The sequence below is a fragment of the Akebia trifoliata genome, chromosome 14, assembly GCF_017979445.1.
Source record: "Akebia trifoliata isolate Shusen 1 chromosome 14, ASM1797944v1, whole genome shotgun sequence".
Classification (NCBI taxonomy): Eukaryota; Viridiplantae; Streptophyta; class Magnoliopsida; order Ranunculales; family Lardizabalaceae; genus Akebia; species Akebia trifoliata.
Genome location: NC_141388.1, coordinates 10,571,112 through 10,594,162, shown reverse-complemented (window position 1 = coordinate 10,594,162; position 23,051 = coordinate 10,571,112). Strand labels below are relative to the sequence as shown.

Genomic DNA, 23,051 nt, shown 5'->3' with positions numbered 1-23,051 from the left:
GATGCTCCTTGAGTGTCTAGCATTTAGGTCCATAAAGCATTGGAAGTCCAATTGTTGTCTTATAAAATTTTCTTATTTATTTGATTGGTATGCCTCTATTACATGCCCTCTACAAGCACTCTTTTATTTAACCATCAAGCTTTGATCCTATCAGCATATATTTCTTGATATCTTTATCATTATATATAATAGATCTAAGATAATGAAAGTGATCACCTTAGGGTATTTTTAAACCATCAATTTTTACTATAAATTTCTCTCTCCGAGTGTGTACTAAATTTATACTTCACGTACTTGATCCTACTTCCACTTATTCTAAAGCTATTAGAACTTAAATACTTCTATCCACAATTCTAATTTTATTTTGATTTTCTTCTAGTCTCATTAATGATTATTACATCAAATATAAATAACATGCCCTAAGGTACGAATTCTTGAATATGAGTAGTTAGTTCATCTGAAGCTAGAGCAAATAAAGACAAACTCAAATTTGATTCTTTATGTAAATCAGTTGTGACTGCAAACTCGTTTGTTCCTTCTTTATTTGTTTTATATCAGTCACAACTCCTCCACACATGTGCTTAATTATGTCTATATACATAAGTGGAGCCAATATTTTCTAGTAGTGGGGGCAAACTATTTAGGTTATAAGTTGAAGAAAATGATATTTAGGTCATTTCCAATTAGTCTATGAGAGAAGACCCAATAATGAGGCAATGTCATCTTCAAAAGATTAGAGAGGGGGGGATGAGGAGGGAAGTGAGGGAGTGAGGGGGAAATGAGATATGTAACTAGTTGAAAATATAAAGATATATCAAAGTTCTGCAGGGACAATTGCTCCCACTAGTTCCGCCCTTGTCCATATATTCATTCAAAACACATCTATGTAATAAAACTCAATGATGAATCCCACCCAACTACAATTTTGTGTGTTTTAGATGTCCCACTCCAACTGCATTAGAGTGGGGTCTACACTACCCCACTTTATTGTCTTTATTCTTCTTTACCCCCTTTTAACTTTATTGTCTTTCTTTTCCTCCTTCATTTTCAATAATATCCCACCAATTTTATTATATTTTCGTTTTTACCCCACTTTTCAATAATACCTATCTAGCTTTAATATTTTTTCTCTTTTACCCATTTAACCCCAAAGAGGATGCCAAAACTCTAGTTTAACTATTTGTACACACTAAAGCGGTTGATTGTACTTATTTTAAGTGAACAATGTAATTTTTTATTTTATTTGACAATTTTACCCTTTTCTCTATACTCATTGCACCCACCAAAACCTATCAATCAAAAAATCGACTTCTTTATTTGTTCTTCTTTCTATCCATATTAATCTCCTTTTGAGTTTTGTGAAAAGTTGAATTGATGGATATTAGGTTTTAAGCTTTTTTCCTCTTCAAGTTATCTTATTTCTTTGATTTTTTTATTTATTTTATACATTTAATCACCAAAGAAAATAAAAAAATCACTATTAAAACCTCAAAAATGACGATTTTAGATCAAAGAACTTGAAGCTTTTTGATAAATTTTGTTTGATTGATTAAGAACAAACTCGTTTTCGTAAATTCAATAGGTACCTACTGAAAATTACCAAACAAATTCAGTAGGTACCTATCGAATTTTACATAACAAATTTTGTTTCTCAGGTAAATCTTTGTGTTAAATATACTATTATTGAATTTCTATGTATAGGATCGATAGGTATATATAGGGGTGCACATTGGATTGGATAAATCCGAGAACCGAACCAATCCGAAGCTTTTGGATTGGATTGGTTCGGATTAAATACACCCACGGTTCGGGTACAATTTGAAAAAAAAAATCTGGTTAATTCGGTTCGGTTCCGGATTAAGAATATAACAAACCGAACCAATCCGAAATCTGAACCGTTATATATATATATATAATGATTTAAAAAATAAAATTATTTTCTTAATTTCTCTTGTCTCCTTCGAATCGAATTTGGGGGAACTCTGTAAATCGAGAAACCTAGCCGCGTCTTCCCGGTCGTCTCCCTCGCTCCACCTCGTCGGAAAACATAGAGGACTCTCTCTCTCTCAAAACCTCATCACCGTCTCCTTCGTTCACCTCGTCGGAAAACACAGAGATCTCACACAGAGATCTCTCTCTTTCTCTCTTGAACCTCACCGCCGTTCTCGGTCGTCTCCCACCCTTACCTCACCTCGTCGGAAAACACAGAGGTAACTCTCTCTCTCTCTTGTTGTCGTTGTTCTAGCTCGTTTCGAAAACGACTTCGTTTTTTCGCTCGGATGTTCCCTTCAAACCTAAATTTAACTATCAGACCTAATTACTTGAGGAAGATATGAAAAGCAAATGGTGATTTCTCTTTGAGCTGAAGAAATTCTGAGGTTCCCCACATGAGAATGGAATAATAGTAACCAACCTAATTAATAGAATCTAAGCAAACCTATAAATGTGGTAAGAAGTGCAGTTTAAGAGTTCTTGTTATATTTCCCAAATTAAAATTTATTTATTTTAATTCCAACTTGAGCATCATATAGTTTTTAACAGATACTACACAAGCGTCCAATGACAATGAAGGCAACGTCAATAACAAAATCGAACTTGCAACAACAATGATCTTGAGGTGTGTATGATCTACGGAAAATCACACAATAAATATAAATCCAATGGCTTTGGTTGAATTATGTTTAGTTGAAGTTGGACCTGAACTAGCAATCCCAAGTACAAGGTTGGGTAGGGTTTGTGCTGTATAATTGAATATTTTGGGACCGGTCAGCTTCTGTTTAGTGTTTGTTGAGCCCATACAATGTTACATTTCTTGTTTATTTCGCATTCCTTCTTCAGAAAAAATTTCCTGAAACCATGGAGCAGAGTCAAGGAAATCCAGGTTTCATTCATGTGGTGGTGCACTGATCGGCAATTTGTTTTCATAGGCCAGTACCTGCAGACTTGAACTTATTTATCCCAAGTTCATTTGTTTATATGCTTTCGTTGGTTTTTTTTATATATAAAAAGAAAATTGCCTCAAAATACTCTTTTTTTTTCTTTTTTTTCTTTTTGTAATTTATGAACAATTTTAAACATTGATCTGCCAATTTGTCAATAATATTAAGTATAATTTGACATTTTTTTTATTTTTTCTTTTTCATAAACAGAAATAAATACACCAAAATCATAAGATACTAACATCAAAGTACTAATTCTTTGAATGTAATGCTTTATATAATTGCTTTAATGTTATGTTTTCCTAAATATATGATATTGAGACTCTTAATCTTATTGTTAAATAGTATTTTCTTTCCCTTTTCATTTTTTAAAATAAATTTTAGTAATTTTGTATGTATTGATAAATCGATGTAAGATTAAACTAAGGATTTATTATTTTTGTTAGATGTCAAGTATCGGAGAAGCGAACGTTCCAACTTCTAGTATTGAACCAATTGTTGCTCAAAATTCTACAATTGGTAGTGGCAGTGGCACTGCAACCTCAAAAGTAGATGTAAGTCCTACTAGAAAGAAACCTCGTAGGCCACAATCTGATGTTTGGGAACATTTTGTCAAAATAAAAATTGATAAAGGAGGCAAGGCAGAAAGGGCTAAATGCAATTATTGTGGTACAGATTATGGGTATTCAAGTGCTAACGGGACTACCACATTAAGAAAACATTTGAGTAAATGTTCCAAGTATCTATACAATAATGACAAAAGACAAAAACTTTTATCATTCCAAAAAGTAGGACAAGAAGGAGATAGTAATCTTACCGCTTGGAAATTTGATCAAGAGTTGTGTAGAGATGCCTTGACTAGGATGATTATTGTTGATGAATTGCCTTTTAAGATTGTTGAGCGTGAAGGATTTCGATTCTTTTTAAGTGTGTTGTAGCCTAAATTTCAATTAGTATCTCGCACCACGGTGGCAAGAGATTGTTTAAAATTGTATGCAACTGAGAAGAAGAAGTTGAAGAACTTATTGAATAGTTCTGTGCATAGAGTTTCCCTCACAACAGATTTGTGGACTTCCTTACAAAATATCTCTTATATGTGTCTTACTGCGCATTTTATAGATAAAGATTGGAAATTACATAAAAGGATAATTAACTTTTGTGTAGTTACGAGTCATAAAGGTGAGGAAATTGGTAAAATAATCGAGTTATGCTTGCTTCAATGGGGTATAGAAAATGTGTGTACTATTACGGTTGATAATGCAAGTTCTAACGATGTTGCCGTGGGATACATGAAGAGAAAGCTAAATAAAAGACATGGTTGCATTTTAGATGGTGAGTTCTTGCATATGAGGTGTTGTGCGCATATATTGAATTTGATTGTGAAGGATGGGATGAATGATGTGCATGATTCAATTGTTAAAATTCGTGGTGTTGTAAAATATGTTAGAAGTTCTCCTGCAAGAGCTCAACAATTCAAGAAGTGCGTTGACCAAGAAAGAATCACGTGTAAGAGTTCTTTGGTTCTTGATGTTTCAACTAGGTGGAATTCTACATACCTTATGTTGGAAACTGCAGTAAAATTTCAGAAAGCATTTGAATGATTGGAAGAACAAGAACCACAGTTTAGTAATGAACTCAAAGATGGGCTTCCCACCGAAGAAGATTGGAATTATGCTCGGGTATTAGCTAAGTTTTTGCAAACTTTTTACGAGGCTTCTAAACGCATGTCAGGCTCATTGTATGTAACAGCTAATACGTATTTTCATGAAGTTTGTGCTATTGAAAGTACTATTTCTGATTGGTCTAGAAGCCTTGATCCTTACTTGAGTTCCATGTCAATAAAGATGAAGGAAAAATTTGATAAATACTGGGGGAACATTGATAAAGTAAACTTGATGTTGTTGGTTGCGGTGGTGTTAGATCCTTGTTACAAGTTGAGGTATGTCAAATTTTGTTACTCAAATCTTTATACACCCACGAAGGTTGATGGCTTGGTTAAGAAGGTAAGAGAAACAATGAATCAAAATTTTGAACAATATCAACTTCTTGATTCAACTTCAGTTGCTTCTTCATCTGATTTTATTCAGAATTCAAAAGAGATGGATCTTGATCGACCAATTAGTGAAGTTAGTGTGCAAAGGAAGTATCTCCAATCTGAGTTTCTAAGACAAATGGAAGAAGAAGAAAGTGTGGAATGCAAATCGGAAGTGGATAAATATTTGGAAGAAAGAGTGGAAAAGCAAGACTTGAATTTTGAAATTTTGAATTGGTGGAAAATGAATTCTTTCAAATATCCCATACTTTCTAAGGTGGCACGAGATTTATTATCCATTCCTGTTTCCACTGTTGCTTCTGAGAGTGCTTTTAGCACTGGAGGTCGTATACTAGATCAATTTCGAAGTTTCCTAACTCCAAAATTAGTGGAATGCTTAATTTGTGGACAAGATTGGTTACGTGCTTCACCTCTTCCAATTGATGTTGAAGAGAGGCTAGAGGAACTTGAAGAAGTTGAGTCAGGTAACATTTTATTTTTGTTATTTTGTCATTTTATTCATTTATAAAATTATAATTCTTCTATTTAATGAAAATTCATTTCATTTTTTTTTACAGTCATTATAGATGATGAAATCTTTCCATCTGTTTAGTGATTAGTTGATTTTCAAATGCCTCTTCACTTGCGATTATAGGTAAATTACTTTTCTAAAATTATAGTAATGAAGTAAATTATTTTTAAAATACATATTTAATAATGAATTAATGATGATGTTTATTTTTCTATTTTTAGGTCTTATGGATTGGAGCATGAAAGAAGACATGGAATGGACTCACTTGATTTTAGTTATAATTTCTATTTTGTATTGACTTATATTATATAAGACATATGTTCATGGGTGTATTTATTTTTGTGAGTGAGACATTTGTTTTGTTTGATGAATGATTCTTATTTGAATTTATTTTTGGAATTCAAGTTGGATTTGCATAAACATGAATTGTGGTTAAGTATTTATTCACTTATTCATTTTCTATTGTTTATTTGCTTGATTTCTATATTATTTTCATATTATATTTGTTTTTGTTATGCCTTTTGATTAAAATCATTGATGATTGTGAATTTATTTAATGTTTTTTACTTTATGATATTTAATATTAATTAGCATAAATGCATAATTGTGTTCTTTATGTTGTTGTAGATTGATATATTTTCTTGATTGATGATGAATTCGACTTTAAATAAGCAACAAGCAACAAGCAACATTTGATTTTAAGCATGCATTTGATCTTCAATCATCCCTTACAAGGTAAGTGTTTAATGATTTTTATTTTCTAATTGTTTTCATGATTTTTATTTTTAATGTGTTAAAAATAATAAGTATTTTGGATTGATTCATGATTTTTATTACTATTAGATTAGTTCATTATTTTTTAATGATTTTTATTACCATTGAAAATATTAAGTATGAAAACCGAGAACCGATCCGAACCAAGATTGGATTGGATTGGTTCGGTTCTATAAGGTAATTGGATTGGTTCGGTTCCAAAGTTGTAGAACCGATCATGTTTGGTTCGGTTCCAATTTTGTCAAAATCCGAACCAATCCGAACCATGTGCACCCCTAGGTATATATTGAACATTGCAAAAATGGGTAGTGTTTGATAATCACTTGAGAGGTTGCAATGAGAATGAGAAAAAAAAGAAAGGTGTGTGCAATGAGACATTTTGTCTTTAAGAAAGATATGACAAGTAAATGGGGTACAATGAGCCATTTAGGTGTGTGCAACTATAGCCACCCTTTTCAATGTATAGTCATTTGTTGTATTTTTAAGCACTTATTTCTTCAATTAAAAATATAATAATACCGAAGTGACCTCAAACTAGAATCTCATATGGCACTTCGTAACGAGAAAGAAGTTAGAAACCAAACCATAGACTATACACTTTTACCGCTATGAAAAAGCATCTATCACACCTATGCACTTTCACGTCAAGCAGTGCGCTATGAGATTCCAGCCTGTCTTCACTCCAGCACACTCTTAAAAATTTAAGCACTTAATTAAAATTAAGGACGTTTCCTTATTCAAAATTGTAGAGAGTCATTGCTGAAAACCTTATTTTGCTAAGGAAAATGCTGGAATGACACAAGGTATTTACTTTGATTCTCACAAGTCCGTGGGATGTGCACATAACCATAAATATGTTTTCTTGTGATACGAGTAAAAATCATTGACGGTTATGTATGCACAGACTTGTGAGATATGCACATAACCATAAATGTATTTCCTTGTGATATGAGTAAAAATTATCCACGGTTATATATGCATGTCCACGTCAGAATTGTGAGAATCACAATAAATCCTGCGTCACCCTAGCACGGCTCATTTGCTAATGGCCTGCAGACCAGGTCCGGCAACTAATTTTCCACGTTTCCTTTTAAAAAATTATCTTTCATAGATAGAGATTAGCATAACGTCACGTAAACTGATCTTATCCAGAAAATGTATCATTAGTAATCCCGTGAAATTCCAAATGTACCCTCGTAATGCACGTGTTATCCACAAGTCCGCCCATACAGAGAGTACTCCAAAGGAAAAGGTATAAGGGCATTTTAGAAAATTCATTAAACAAAGAGGGTGTAAGTGTAACATCACGTCCAAACTCCCAAGTCGAGATTATCCACCGCGACGCCCCCGTCCCACGCCTATGAATAATTAAATAATAATAAAAAGAAGAATGATGATTTCCTAATTAAAAAGTCTTCACTCGGATGACGTGGCATAAAATAGAATCATAGATCTTTTCCGGATTTACATTAAGTATCTAGAGGAAAAAGATCTATGGTTCTTTTCCATGCCACGTCATCCGAGTATTAATTGAGCAAAGACTCTCTAGTTCTTAAATGAACACTAAAAAATGTCGTTGCAGAGGACGCAGTGTCAAATAGACAAATCAATGGTTATCTGCCCACTGCCACGTCAGCAGAGTGATGACTACATAGTCAAAGGTAACGTTCACCATAGTCACACAACCGCTGCGACGGCTTTCTCATTTTGCTCTTCTCCGTCGTCTTGAGAATGAGTTGTCGACTTTCTTCCAATCGATTAATCCTTCATTCTCCTTCTTCGACCTTTCGAAATCCTAATAGAGACAAAAATCAAACTAAAACATGTCGAATTTCTTCGAATTTCCTACAATCATCGAAGGGTAAAAGCTTCAAAGAGCTTCGTTCATGGAATTCTCTCATTAATCGGCTTCGAAAGGATGAATGTGATCTTCGTTTTCGTGCATCTAGGTCTAGGGTTTCTAGAATACATGCTCAGTCGATCTCGCCTGAAGGTTCGTCCTCGATTGAGAACGAATTGCAGTCGCCGAGTTTCTTCGAGTTCATCACTTCGGAGAGAGTTAAAGTTGTTTCCATGCTTGGCCTGGCTTTAGCACTATGTAATTCAGATCGAGTTGTGATGTCTGTAGCTATTGTGCCACTTTCGTTGGCTCATGGATGGACTAGGTCTTTCACTGGCGTTGTTCAGGTAATTTTAATTTCTCTTGCAACAACATGTTTGTTGTTTTTCATTAGTTGAGAATGAAACGAAATTTAGGTTAATGGGAGGAAATTAGGGTTTTAAGGTTTGGAATTGCATGTAGTTAAGGTAAACTATTTTACTGTTCCTCCAACTTGCAAGAATTGAGATTTCTCTGTAATTGAGTTGTAAGGAAATATTATGTATTGTTATTGTATTTCTACAAAGTGCGTTTCAGATTCTGTTTGCTTTTTCAGTCTGTTTTCTTGAATTATATTTTATAATAATTTATTAATATATATTTTACATTTAAATAATTATAATTTTCTTTATAAAACAAGGTGGATTAGAAGATACTTAGTTACAAGATCATATTTCTAATTTAATAATGACTATTTAAATTATCAAAAAATATAAATTTTTTGATAACCTGGTTAACTTGACCGATATTTTTAATATATTGGATGAGTCGTATTGGATCTTGGAAAATTCACGTAGAAAATCTTGTCGTTTGCAAATGATACCGAGATGATTCAGGTGAATCTTATGGGTCTTGGGCAATTTTTAAAACCATGTGAGCAACCATTTCCCAGTCTACACTGCTTTACTTAAATATAACCAGGGGATGCATTGGGAAGGCATTGCCGTAACCATACTTTGGTAGCTAGTATTTCTTCCATTCAAGTGAGCACCATTCTTCTCAATCTGAGTAATCCAAAGTCCAATGTCTAAACTATGGACTCCATTAAGAAGATTTCCTATACTGAAATTCGGTCGTGTCAGGTGATTTTACCATCAAATGAACTGTATTCTTTGCAGATGGTAAGAAATGTAACGGAAGAGTCTGGAGAAAATATTATATTGAGGATTGCTAAAATCATCCTATGAAGCTGTTTTTTCATTGAGGTCTCCCACTTGGGATCTACTAAGTAGAGCGTCCTGATCAACAAGACTATTTACTTTCTCTGAGATATGCCAAACATATAGTAGTACTAGCGCTACCTGGTATTTCTTAATATAATTTTAACAAAGGGAAAAAAAAAATTGCAGTCACAATGTGACATAAAACAGCTGGCTCACGATTTATACCTAGGGAGGTGGGGCCCACATGATTTTTAAGAGAATGTTGGAATGTTTCTGAGTGTCCAACTTCACTATGTAGTGTTGGAGGACTCATCAGCCTGTCAGGCCCTCTTGATCTCGTGCAAAGTCAAATTTTGTTTGGAAACAAAGGCACTTGTTTGTTAAGATGCTGAAGTCTGTGAGTATGCAGACATGGGTTTGAACACCTAGCTTTACCCACCGACTACATGCTTGCGTGCCTAATAAACCTAGGCACATAAAAGCTTGATGTTCAGATTATCTTTGGAAATTAGTTAGTTGAATGTCTATGCCAGACTAGAGAGCATAAGCCTCAAGAATGGGTGATTACAGTTCTTTTGCTTGGAATCAGAAACCAGTCTTCACACTTAAACCTATAAAAAAAAAGAAAAAAGAAAATATGGGATGTGGTGGAAACGTCACTAGTTTGAGTGTTCTTTCAAATCTATCTAGTTTTTAGATTTTGAAGTCCTTCAATCATAGATTAAGATGTGTGTATCTCTTTTCTTGTTGAGCATTGGTTTAGCTTGTCTCTAATCATCTAGACCACTTTTTCTTGCTTCATTGTTGTTACTTTTTTCATTTTCATAAATGACATCACAACTGAGAGAATCTAGGAGTAACCCCATTGGGAATATATGATAATGGAAAATGCATTTATATTGGTCGGGTGCACAAAATGTAAACCAAAGATGTAACCATTTGAGAGGTAGCAGTTTGGTGTAGGTTGAAGGGTTCTAGGAGGACTAGAGGAATGCTAGAAAATATGAGGATTGATGTAATAAGAACCTGATGATACACACCTTAACAGAAGGTATAACTCTAGATAGAATTCATGATTAAGTTGGGTTTATGTCGCGGACCCCAAATAATGGGGATAAGGCATTACCAATGATGATTACGATGATAAATAAGTATGTTTAGCAAAAAGATGGAAAGAAATGTAATTATGGACAAGAGACACAAGACAACCATTCTGACAGCTACTAAGCTACAAAGCTGTCTAAGTCAGTTAGACTCCTTGGGAAATGGTTGAACAAGATGTTGGAACCTGTGCCTCAACATCTTTCGTTACTTGTGAATCCAATAAATCAGTTGAACTTTGTTTTTATGGCTTTGGAGTTTTTTTCACTCCCTGATTCTTCCTTAACTACTAATTGCAGTCTGCCTTCCTCTGGGGATACCTAATTTCACCCATTGCTGGCGGAGCTCTGGTGGATTATTATGGTGGTAAGGTAGTCATGGCATGGGGTGTCGCTATATGGTCGTTAGCTACTTTTCTTACTCCTTGGGCTGCTGAAACTTCTTTGTGGGCTCTACTTGCCATGCGAGCATTGCTTGGCATTGCAGAAGGCGTGGCTCTTCCTAGCATGAACAACATGATTTCAAGGTATTGGAATACTTTAAATATGCTCTTTGAACATTTACACTGCAATAAGAATGTCAAAATATTTGCCTCCTTGTATGTTAAAAGAGTAATTTCTCTTTGTAGGTTAAAGAAGTTCCCCAGACTAGATTTTGAAGCTATTCAAACTGACATTTTCTTATAGATGGTTTCCTCAAACAGAACGATCCAGGGCTGTTGGAATCGCAATGGGTGGATTTCAACTAGGAAATGTAATTGGACTTATGCTTTCTCCAATCCTCATGTCAAAGGGTGGAATATTTGGACCTTTCGTGATTTTTGGATTATCTGGATTTCTTTGGGTTTTGGTGTGGATTTCTGCAACATCAAGTACTCCTGAACGCCATCCTCAAATATCAAAAGATGAGCTAGAGTACATAATGAATAAGAGCCAGACGCCTTTGATACCCTCCACGGAGAACAAATCTAAAAAAACCAACATGATCCCTCCTTTCAGGCGCTTACTTTCACAGCCATCGACATGGGCCGTAATTTCTGCAAATGCTATGCACAGCTGGGTAATTTCTATGCATCTCTTTCTCACTAGCTAGAGAATCCAGGCTTTATGACTTGTCTGTCTTTATGTCCTTAATATCTTCCTGCATTATATATCTTTAGAACAACTATTTTTGTTCTATATATTGTCAATAACTCTTTAATCCATCTGCAGGGATATTTTGTTATTCTTTCATGGATGCCCATTTACTTCAACACGGTAAGGCTTAATTCCATCATTACACTATGATGTATATGTGGCAGTTGCCTACTTAAGCGTACATGGTTTCTATCTGATCTGCTTTAAAACAGATTTTTCATGTAGACCTCAGACAAGCGGCATGGTTTAGTGCAGTTCCATGGAGTTTGATGGCAGTTTTAGGATATTTTGCTGGTGTTTGGTCAGATATGTTGATTCGGAAGGGGACAAGTGTTACTCTTACTCGCAAAATCATGCAGGTATGCTCCAAGAAGAAATATGCCTGTTACATAATGTTACTTGTCTCTTTTCCAAATAGTGTTTTGTTAAACAACTATCCATGACATCTGTAAAAACAACCATTCATAAACCCAATTAAATCTAGTTGGTTCAACAATTGTTGGTCATGAAATGAAAGTTAAATTATGCATATAGAGATTACTATATGATATTCATCTCCATGCGTCATTACCATGTCAAGCTATCTGCCATTTATCGCCTTTTCTTGACGCTCGAAAGAATTTGTTTATATGCTTTCACATTACAAGGATATGATGGTGGTGCTTCAATGCTCAGTTCCTTGTCTGCTTGTTCTATAAAGACTATAAATTTGGAATGTTTTTTGATAGAAGTAAAATAAATTTGGAAAATTTTCCTTTTGTAAGTATCCTGGATAACTCTATTTCTGAATATCCCAGATTTCTTTTTGAACCTACTTATAAAAAATCCCTCTTATTCCATATCATTCACTAATGATGTGATGCATTTTTTTAAATGCTCATTATCAGAAATCTAACCAACATAGCTCAAACAACACATATAGTTCAAAAGAGGTCCTGGTTGGGGTTGCCCTCTGAAAAACTGCCAAGTGCAGCTAACCCTATTGAAATACTTTATATGCATCAGGAAAATGTGATTATTAATCCCTATACATATTGTCACTGAAAGACAATTACTCTAAGATATGAACTGCACCTTGATACGAAAAATATAGGGAAAAGGGAACAATTTCATGGTAGACAATAGAATCTTTAATTTGTCGGTAACTTTCCACTTGTTTTAAAGTAATCTTGAATTTTATTTTAATTATTCATTGCTTGTTGAACTTTTTAAAATAAACAGTAACCATCCAGAATGTCCCATCTGTGCAGTCAATTGCTTTTGTTGGTCCAGGCGTTGCTCTTTTTGGTTTAATTGCGGCAAAAAGTCCAGCTATGGCATCTGCTTGGCTTACTTTAGCTGTTGGCTTGAAGTCTTTCGGCCACTCTGGTTTCCTAGTGAACTTTCAGGTTGGTGGAATTTAAACCATCAGAGTTGGAAGCAAGAAGCTATTAATGTGCTTTCATTTTTCTAATACTAAGCTTGTTTATCCATGTGGTCAGGAAATTGCTCCACAGTATGCTGGTGTTCTACATGGTATTATTGAGCATCTATTTCACTAAATTGCTATTGTTTATCTGTCATTTGATGGGCTAGAGTTTGTAGAAAGTAATTGTAAATTACACTTCGTAGTAAATTTCGAGTGAAATAACTTTGTTTTAAAAATATTCTATAAAATATAAATTGTATGTAGATAGGAATTGTAATTACACTTCATTCATTAGTATAATTGAATTATCTTCTTCCTCGTATTTTGTTTTGTTTTGTATTTTCAGCATATTATTAGTCTCATTTGAGCCTTGCATGTACTATCGTTCATTTCCTAATTAGTTAGATTTCTTTCCTAAAAAAAAATTAGTTACATATATTACTAATTTATTCGTATATATTAGAATGCATCATATTTTAATTATATTTGAGTATTCATATGTAAGTGTCGACGTTCTAATTAGTTAGATATATAATTAACTTATTCATACATATTTCAAAGATAAAAAATATGTATACATTTTTTTTTTTTTTGATAGGTAAACCAAAATTATATTGAGAAGGAGGTCGATACGACCAGCCCCAAATACAAGAGAATATTACAAAACAGAACAAAGCAATTACAAGGAACAAATGGTCTCTCATTTAAAAACGAAATCCTCAAAGTAGACCCCTTTGAAAGCTAAATCAACTTTACACCAAAAGAACATCGAACCAAGAATAACTAACACCATATCCTAGTTCTCCTTTTCGATCCTTGAGAAGATTCTCCAATTTCTTTCCAACCAAGTGTCCCTGCAAATTGCAAAAGGAAGCAGGGTCCACAATGATTTTTTTCCTAGCAGTGAGAGTTCTCTTTCCAACACAAAAACAAGGACAAACAAAAATTAGGCAAAACCCAACTTGCGTTAAAGAGACGAAAAAAATGAGAATAACTTTGAGACAAAAGGGCAGTGAATAAAGAAATGATCAATGGGTTCCCCATTATCATTGCAAAAGGCGCAGAAATTTGGAGAGACAAAACCTCTAGTAATAAGATTATAATAAATAATATGTATACTAATGTGAGAGTGTGGGTGGGATTCAGTTTGTAATCTGTATCACAAGACCATCAGCTGTTTTCTTTCCAATTAATAAATCTTATACATTTAAAAGATGACAACATCTCAATCATTTCATAATATTTCCATCATTTCCTTGAAAATTCTATTGATTTCCACACTAGTCAAAATATTTGAACTACATTGAAACTTTTCTGAAGAATGAGAAAAAATCACAGGACAGTCTGCCAATAACACCTGTTATATTAGAAATATGTAGTTTCTTTACATGCTTATTTCTATTTTACTATTGTTAGTTTTCTATGTAAGGGCATTTATGTCCATTCTCTTTTTAGTTAATATACATATATATATATATATATATATGTCAAGCTCTCATTATGAGACTTGAGAATTCTCTTCTACAATTCTTCTTGGTATCAGAGATTTTAAAAGATCCAACGTCCCCCTTCTTAGGTTCTTCTCTTCGTTTGTTTTTCTCTTGAAGTTATTCGTCTCTTCTCGTTCCTTCTCCTCTATTTTCTTCTTTCCCCTATTCTTGATTTTTTGGACATACTGATCTAGAACAGTTTCGTTAGAAGGTCTCCCCTTCGGGGCCTTCGGGGGCTTCTTTTATTCATGTTCTCTTAATTGCATATTGCGATTGATTTTCTGCGCTGTGTTATTTTCCCTATGATAAGGTTCATACCTTGTGATAGGTTTTTTGGTTTGAATTCTTCCCTACGTTAGGGTTTGTGTTTGTGATAAGGTAATTTGTGGACTGTTGGAGACCTACGATTGGCCTCTGCCCTTGTTGTTACCCTACGAAACCCCCCTTATGTATTGTAACAACTGTTGGATTAAGTCTGCCCAATGATAGCAAAAGGGTGTTGCTGGGAGTTTTTTCTGTGCAAATTGGAGCTATTCTGCCTTGCGACAATAACAGAATTGTGCAGCATTGGTTTTGGAGTGTTTTTTGGCCTTGGGACAGTAATTGGTAGACTGTTTGTTACCTTGCAACAGCAACAGGGCTGTGCGGCACTGATTCTGGGGTATATTTCTGCCTTGGGACAGCAACTGGTAGGTTGGTCGCTGCCTTGCGACAACAACAGGGCTGTGCGGCACTAATTCCAGGGTCTTTTTCTGCTCTGTGACAGCATTTGTGTGCTGTCTGGTGTGTTTGCCCTACAACAACAATAGAGGTATTGTTGGACCGTTTGCTACCTTGGAAAAGCAATTGTGTTGCTGCTAGGGTGTTACGACAACATTCTGGACTGTGCGACATAACTGACTCTTTCCCATTTTCTTTTTCTCTGATCTGTTCGATAGGGTTGGACTTTAAAATTAGGTGCTGGCTGATTTGTGCTGTTGGCCTTGGTACATGCTGTTGGCTGAGATAAAGGTTGCTACGATCAAGACTATGCTAGTGTGGTGCATATGCGACAAGGCTGGGTTGCTGGTTGTGTACTTCTGTGACCCGATGATGTTGATGTGTTGCGATAAAGTTGGTATATGACAACACTATAGTTCTTTTCAATTGTGTTGGATATTTTTTTCAAGCCAAAGTGTAGTCTTCCTCATCAAAGTGTCTCTCTTTTAATGGTAAGAGTTATGCCATTGCATCAATCTTGGTGATTCGTGAGAATCTATTTGAAAAGTAACGGCAAATCTGGATGATTTTTGGGTATTGTTACTATTCATCGTGGTCGAAGGAATAGTTTTATTTGTAGTCATTGTGGGAAAATAGGCCATGAGAAGGTCCGATGCTTTCCACCCTATCCTCATTTGTTGAGTTTTACTACATCTCCTTCGTTGGGGCATTCTGCTCCCCGTGTTGCCATTGTCGATTCCTCACTTGTTCCTAGGGGTGCAACTTAATTCGGTTCAAATCGAGAATCGAACCTATCCGTGAGATTTGGATTGGTTTGGTTCGGTTTAGATTGAATTCGGTTCGGTTCTTGGTTCAGATAATATAAAAAATCGAACCAAACCGAAAATTGAATTAATTAATTTAAAATAAAATATTAAATATAAATTTGATTTTTAGTTTTTTTATAAAATCTCATCTCTCTCTCTCTCGTCTACCACCGGCTATCAGTGCACCGGCTCGTCTATCTTTTTCTCTCTGTGCGACTTGTTGCCATTGGCTAACACCGATTCGTCTCTATCTCTTGTCTCTGCGACCTACTGCAAACTCCTGCCACTACTCTCTCTATCTCGTCTGCGACTTGCTGCCAACTCCTGCCACTGCTCCTTTCTCTCTCTCTCTCTCTGCGGCTATGTCCTGATCTGCGACCTGAGGTTGCGACCTTTGACTACGACCTGCAAGTCTACGACAGGTTCCTCCCCCCTCTCTCTCTTTCTGTGGCTGTGATTTATGATCAAACCGTAAATCTCATGGAACCGAACCGAACCAAACTGAATTAAGGTCGGTTTGGTTCTAGAATAATTCGGTTCGGTTCTTGTTCTTATATAATAGAACCAATCTTGGTCGATTCGGTTCTGATTTTTCTCTAACTAGAACCAAGTTGCACCCCTACTTGTTCCCACCATTGTCTCTCCTGGTACTATTGATTTATAACAGCTTCAGACCCAGATTGCCACTATTACTTGTGATCAAACCGGTACTCATACTAGTTCATCTTCGACTGTGGCCTTAGTTACCACACCTCCAGGTATATCTTCTGCATTTCATGTCACCCAGTCTGGTCCATAGCTCCCTTGACATGGGTTATTGATTATGGTGCCTCTAATCACATGATCGGCGAGTCTAGCCATTTCACTTCATTTATTTTCCCTGATACTCATAGAGAGGTTCGCCTTGCTGATGGGTCTTACACCTATTCACTATAAGGGTACAATCCCTTTATCATTTGGTATTTTTCTTAATTTTGTGCCCATGTTCCTCACTTATCTTTTAATCTTTTGTCTGTGAGTAATCTTACCAAGTCTCTAAATTGCTCAGTGACCTTTTTTCTTACTCACTATACTTTTCAGGACCTAATTTCAAGGAAGATTTTTAGCAAGGGGTGTGAGAGGGAGGAGCTGTACCTATTTGGATCTTTGCATATTGTTGTTTCGGCCTCTATGTTATACTCTTTTGGGAGTCACTTTTTCTTCTTAGTTCTTACATTTATTTCCTATTTTAAAAAATTCTTGTAGTGGGCATAAGTTTCAGTGTTTTGTGTGTGAGCTCTCCAAATATACTCATACTTCATATATCCTTTGCATGCATCGGTTTAACACTATGTTTGATTTTGTTCATTCTGATGCATGTGGCATTCCCCTGTTACTGCTTTTATTGGTCATCAGTATTATGTTATATTTATCGATAACTATTCTCGTTGTACTTGGGTGTACTTGATGCGATCTCGATTTGAATTGCTTCCTATTTTTGTTAATTTTCTTAAAATGATTCAAACCCAGTACAACATCACTGTTAAAACACTTTGATCTGATAATGGAGGTGAATATATTTCTGATGGGATTTGCTCTCACTTTCATGAGCATGGTATGCTTTGCCAGCTGACTTGTCCCTACACCCCTGAGCAGAACGGGGTGACGGAATGCAAGAACCACCACTTTATGAATATTGTTCGTTACCTTTTTTGAGACATGCATATTCCTAAGTTATATTGGAATATGACGGTTTTCATTGCAACTTTTCTTCTTAACCATGCTATGAGTCGTACCTTAGGGGGACAGGTGCTTCTTCATGTTCTTTACCTTGATAGCACCCTATCTCCGATGACACTTAGAGTTTTTGGGTGCAGTTGCTTTGTTCATGACCACATCCCTCATCGCATGCAATTAGATGATAAAGTTATTCGATGTATTTTCTTGGGATACTCATCTATGTCAAAGGGGTATCGATGTTCTGATCCTATTTCTCTTCGTGTCATATGTCCTATGAATGTCACTTTTTTTTATAATGTTCCTTACTTTCGTGTCACATCTTTTTTGCACGACTCTTTTTTATGTTTTTTTCTCTTATAGTGTTGCCTTCTCCGGTCTTCGATCCAACTTCGCCAATACGTAAGGTTTACACTCATCATTCTCGCCCCTATCCAACCTTTCCAACCTCCTCCTTAGACTTGGGTATATTATCTCCTACCCCTGTTTTTATCTCATCTGTTTCTGACTCTCACTTACCTATTGCACTTTGCAAAGGTAAGTGGGGGTGTGTTACTAATCATCTTATTGTCCAGTTTGTTTCTTATCAGGGATTCTTTCCTTCTTATCAGGCTTACCTTGCCACTACTGTTTCTATTAGGGAGCGAACTATTGGTTGTAAATAGGTTTTCACTATCAAATATCTGGCGGATGACACTGTTGATCGATATAAGACTTGTTTAGTTGCTAAGGGATTTACGCAGACTCCAGGAAAAGATTTTAGTGCTACATTTGCTCCTGTAGCTAAACTTTCTACTGTTCGCCTTCTTATTTCTTTAGCTACATGTCACACGTGGCCTCCTCACTAATTTGATGTGGAGAATGTCTTTGTAAATGGTGAGCTGACTGAGGTTATCTATATGGACCCCTTTCTTGGGTTTCGTCCTTAGGGAGAGGATTCTGGAAAAGTATGTCGCCTTCTCAAATCTCTATATAGCTTGAAAGAGTTTTCGCGAGTCTGGTTTTAACATTTTTCTGAGGTTATTTTATCTATATAGTTTTCCAGATGCCACTCAGATCATACTTGCTTTGTTTGTCGAGGATTGGATGACCGTTGCACCATTGTTCTGGTTTATGTGAATGATATTATCCTGATTGGAGATGATGCACAGTGGATTAACATGCTAAAGATGTTATTGGGTCGTGCTTTTGAGTTTAAGGACTTAGGTCCCCTCAAGTATTTCTTAGGGATGGAAATGACCCACTTTCGCCGTGGTATTTCGTTATCTCAGCGCAAATACACATTAGATCTTCTTTAGGACACTGGTATACTTGGTTGTCGTTTTGCTTCCTCTCCTATGGATCAGAATCATCGCCTTCATGCATAATCCGGTGATCTATTATCTGATCATTCTTCTTATCAGAGACTCGTAAGTCGTCTGATTTATCTGACTAACATTAGACCAGATTTGACTTTTGCAGTTAGTGTAATCAGTTAGTTCATGCATGCTCCGCGCACTTCTCATATTGACGCCGTTTATCGCATTATTCGTTATTTAAAGTCACGTCTTGGTCTTGGACTTTTCTACTTGTCCACTGTTCAGCCTCATTTGTCCTGTTTCACTGATGCTGATTATGCTTGTTCTCTTATAGATAGGAGATCTACCTCTGGTTTCTGCACTCTTCATGGTGGTAACCTGATCTCGTGAAATAGTAAAAAATAAAGTGTGGTTTCTCGTTCTTCTATTGAAGTTGAGTATCGAGCTATGGCCCTTGGCACATGTGAGCTTATTTGTCTTTGGTCTTTATTGACGGAGCTGGGATTTCCTGTCTCTAATTCCTCCACATTGTTTTGCGACAATAAGTATGCTATTATGCTTGTTTCTGACTCTGTTCTTTACAAGAGAACTAAGCATATAGAGGTTGATGTCCACTTTCTCAGGGAGAAAATTCAATCTGGTATTCTTCAGACAATATTTGTGTCTACTTTAAATCAGCTTGCCGACATACTTACGAAGTTTGTTAGTCCATCTTTCACTAATTTTCACCTTGTCAAACTGGGTTTGGTTGATGTATTTTCCCCAGCTTGAGGGGGAGTATTGAAAATATATAGTTTCTTTATGTGCTTATTTCTATTGTACTATTGTTAGTTTTCTATGTAAGGGCATTTATGTTCATTCTTTTTTCAGTTTATATATATATATGTCAAGCTCTCATTATGAGACTTGTGAATTCTCTTCTAAAATTCTTCTATAAATATTGTGCATGCATGGGGTTTGGAACAGTGGGTGCCACGGCCAATATTCATCATAGTTAAATAAAATCACCACTGGGGTTACCATCTTTTTGATGCACTGAAAAAAGTGGTTTCCAAAACCTTGTATGCCATATGAATGGGTACGCCATTGGTAGATTGTCCTATGGCTGGCTTATATATTTTTTCTGGAAATTGCGTTATGTTTCTTTCACATGTTCATTTCTAACTGTGGTTGGTGAGAATTGACTGAACTAACACATGATAGATCTGCAAATGGTTTGTCAGTTTTAAAACCTGGTAAGACCAGAACAGTTTTGACTTTACAGAGAAATTTGTCTGATTCTCTGATCACTGCTTCCTTTTGATAATTTTATTTTTATTGGCAACAGGGATGTCGAATACTGCTGGAACATTGGCTGCTATTATAGGAACTGTTGGTGCTGGTTTCTTTGTTGATCTGATGGGTTCTTTCCGTGGATTTCTGATTTTCACATCATTCCTATATTTCCTCAGCGCTCTCTTCTGGAATATTTTGGCTACTGGGGAGCGGGTTAATTATGAAACCGGTCAATAACTTTACCCTGAATGATGGCTCATTTATACTTTTCATGGTTCGACTATATGGTGAATATAATTCAATATATATTGCAAACAAGAAGGTCAGAATCAGACCAGTAACTCATGTGGTTGATGCACGGTACACAAGTGTCAAAATAAACAGATACTCATCATTGTACAATGCATGTTGATACTGTATGATACCCTGGAAAAATCACTGATATGCTTAGTAGATATACAACATGGGTATCATACCCGTCTCCAAAGATTTAGCAACATAGTTTGATTTTTTATTTTTTTTTGAAAGGTATAGTTTGATTCAATATTACAAAAACATGATTACATTTATATGCAAGACGTGCTATATCCTGATATCATCACCTACTGTCCCTAATACCTGCTGCATGTGGATAGCAGGTTTAAGTAATTACATTACTATTTTTATTTTGTTTTATTTTGGGATAAGCAATCATTATAACTTCTGTTGATATATTTAAGAAACAGGGTTTGAATTTATATTATACTATTTTCAAGTGCTAATGAATTTACAGGCATTAAGCATTATGTGGATGTAAGTATGGTGGCATACGTAGTATGTCCATATGAACATAAAAGGGTATATTATGTTTTGTGTAACCTTTCTGTATATTGGATAGATATTATAAAAAAACAGCGCGTAGGAGTTCCATTGTTTATCTGTCCTGATTGTTTTGTTTATATTCCTACAGTTTTATATGTTTCTTGCTTTTAAATGAAATGCTAACATAGTCTATGCTACGGCAGTTTCCTGAATCAGTCTGCAGCTAACCCTCTGCCCACCGTCGACTGACGTGGGATTGTACTCTAAAAGCAGACCTCTCAATAAAGATAATTTGCATGCACACTAATCAGATCAGAGTGGAAGTTTTTTGGAAAGCTGGTTGTCAGTCACAGCTTTTTCTAGCTAAACATCACATGCAGCAGTTTCTCCCAGTATTATCTGTTGTGTATGTAAACGCGTCAACGTGGGCCCAAATCCTAATCTCAAGAAGACATATTTGAGACAACAAATGCAGTGCAGCAGTTTTCTTTGAACCAAGAATAAAGGAAGGTGGACCTCATCCTAAATCTATTTGGGTACAAAATATTGACGTTGTTCTGTAATATCGGGTGGACAGTAGAAAAAACTTTCTATATGTTGTGTCAATATTGCTTGGTAATACTGACGATCGTGCTTCTTCGTCCCAGCTTGAAGATGAAGGAACTCCGCAACCTGGGCCTTCGGTAACACCTGACTTATGAATGTTCAACTCATCCTAGCATTAATGCTTCTACTTTTATATGTCGATGTGTAATCTGTGGCACATAGTGATCATCAGCCTGGACCAACCTTCGTGCATTGAGACCACAATCTGAATTTCTTACTGTTCTGTTGATCTTTGATATCCTGATGAAGAGTGTGCAAGGTACTGTTTAGTTGATGTTAGCAGGTCGATTCATTGATTTAGATAAACTAATAATCTATGTGTTAATTGTGCAAACACAGGGATAGTTAGGATGGCAATGATGTGAAATTTGGGGAATTGGCAATCTAAAAGTTGATGTAAAGTCTAGGTGGTCCAGTCCCAATGGCGGGTCTGCGTCTTGCCATAGTGAAAATCTGCTTTTAAAAAAAATCGTTATTAAATCATGATTTTAATAGCTGTTGATTAAATCACGATTTTTTTCAAAATCTTCATGATTTTTTTTTAACGGTAGAAATCGTGATTTAATCGACCATATTTTGGAAAAAAAAAAAATCACAGATTATTTTTATTTCTATCACTTTTAAGTCTTATTTTATTATTTGATATTAATATATGAAATATGGTCGGTTAACTCAAAGTATTGTCCCATATGGGCTAAAAGTTTTGGAAGGGGCAGATTTTATCATTATTATAAGTCAGTTATGTTAGTGGGTTGTACAAATCTGATTAGTCAGTTATGTTAGTTAGCTGTACAAATCAGTCTGTTAGTCAGTTGACTGTACAAATCTGATTAGTCAGTTATGTTAGTTAGCTGTACAAATCAGTCTATTAGTCAGTTGACTGTACAAATCTGATTAGTCAGTTATGTTAGTTAGCTGTACAAATCAGTCTGTTAGTCAGTTGTGTTAGTTAGTCAGTTATTCTGTTATGATAATTAGCTATCAATGTACGCGTATAAATAGAGGTACGATTCATGTAAAAAATAATAATAAGTAATAAAATGCAAGTATTTTTTCTCTCCAATGTCACTCTACTTTCCTGCAACTTTTTCTTTCTTATTCTGATATGGTATCAGAGCAATAAACTCTGATTTTGTTCTGGTTTTTTTTTTTTTTTTTCCTTCTTTTGCACCTACAAACACTTCCGCGTCCACATCTTCAAACACTTCTATGTCCAACAATTCTATGCTTGAGGATTTTTCCAATCCTTATTTTCTTCATCATGGAGAAAGCCCTGGTTCGATCTTGGTTTCTCAACCTTTGAATGGTGAGAACTATTATACGTGGAGCAAATCAATGTTGACAGCTCTCAATGCCAAGAACAAGTCGGGGTTCG

General features: G+C 35.5%; 1 protein-coding gene across 4 annotated transcripts; it reads left to right on the top strand.

Annotated features, from left to right (window-relative positions):
- Positions 1-7,879: 7,879 nt before the first annotated feature.
- On the top strand, positions 7,880-22,052 carry PHT4;3 (phosphate transporter 4;3). 4 transcript variants are annotated; one of them, XR_015171692.1, is made up of 9 exons: positions 7,880-8,464; positions 10,720-10,946; positions 11,107-11,479; positions 11,632-11,676; positions 11,769-11,915; positions 12,807-12,944; positions 13,038-13,071; positions 19,329-19,539; positions 20,322-20,462. XR_015171692.1 is itself a non-coding variant. In XM_086422088.1 (9 exons), the coding sequence occupies exons 1-9, from the start codon at positions 8,009-8,011 to the stop codon at positions 21,279-21,281; spliced, it is 1,605 nt and encodes a 534-aa protein (XP_086278214.1). In that variant the 5' UTR covers positions 7,884-8,008; the 3' UTR covers positions 21,282-22,052. The 4 variants fall into 4 exon arrangements, 2 of the variants coding, with proteins under 2 accessions (XP_086278215.1, XP_086278214.1); XM_086422088.1 differs by lacking the exon at positions 19,329-19,539 and adding an exon at positions 21,274-22,052 and having other exon boundaries at positions 7,884-8,464; positions 20,322-20,498; XM_086422089.1 differs by lacking the exon at positions 20,322-20,462 and having other exon boundaries at positions 19,329-19,557.
- Positions 22,053-23,051: the final 999 nt, after the last annotated feature.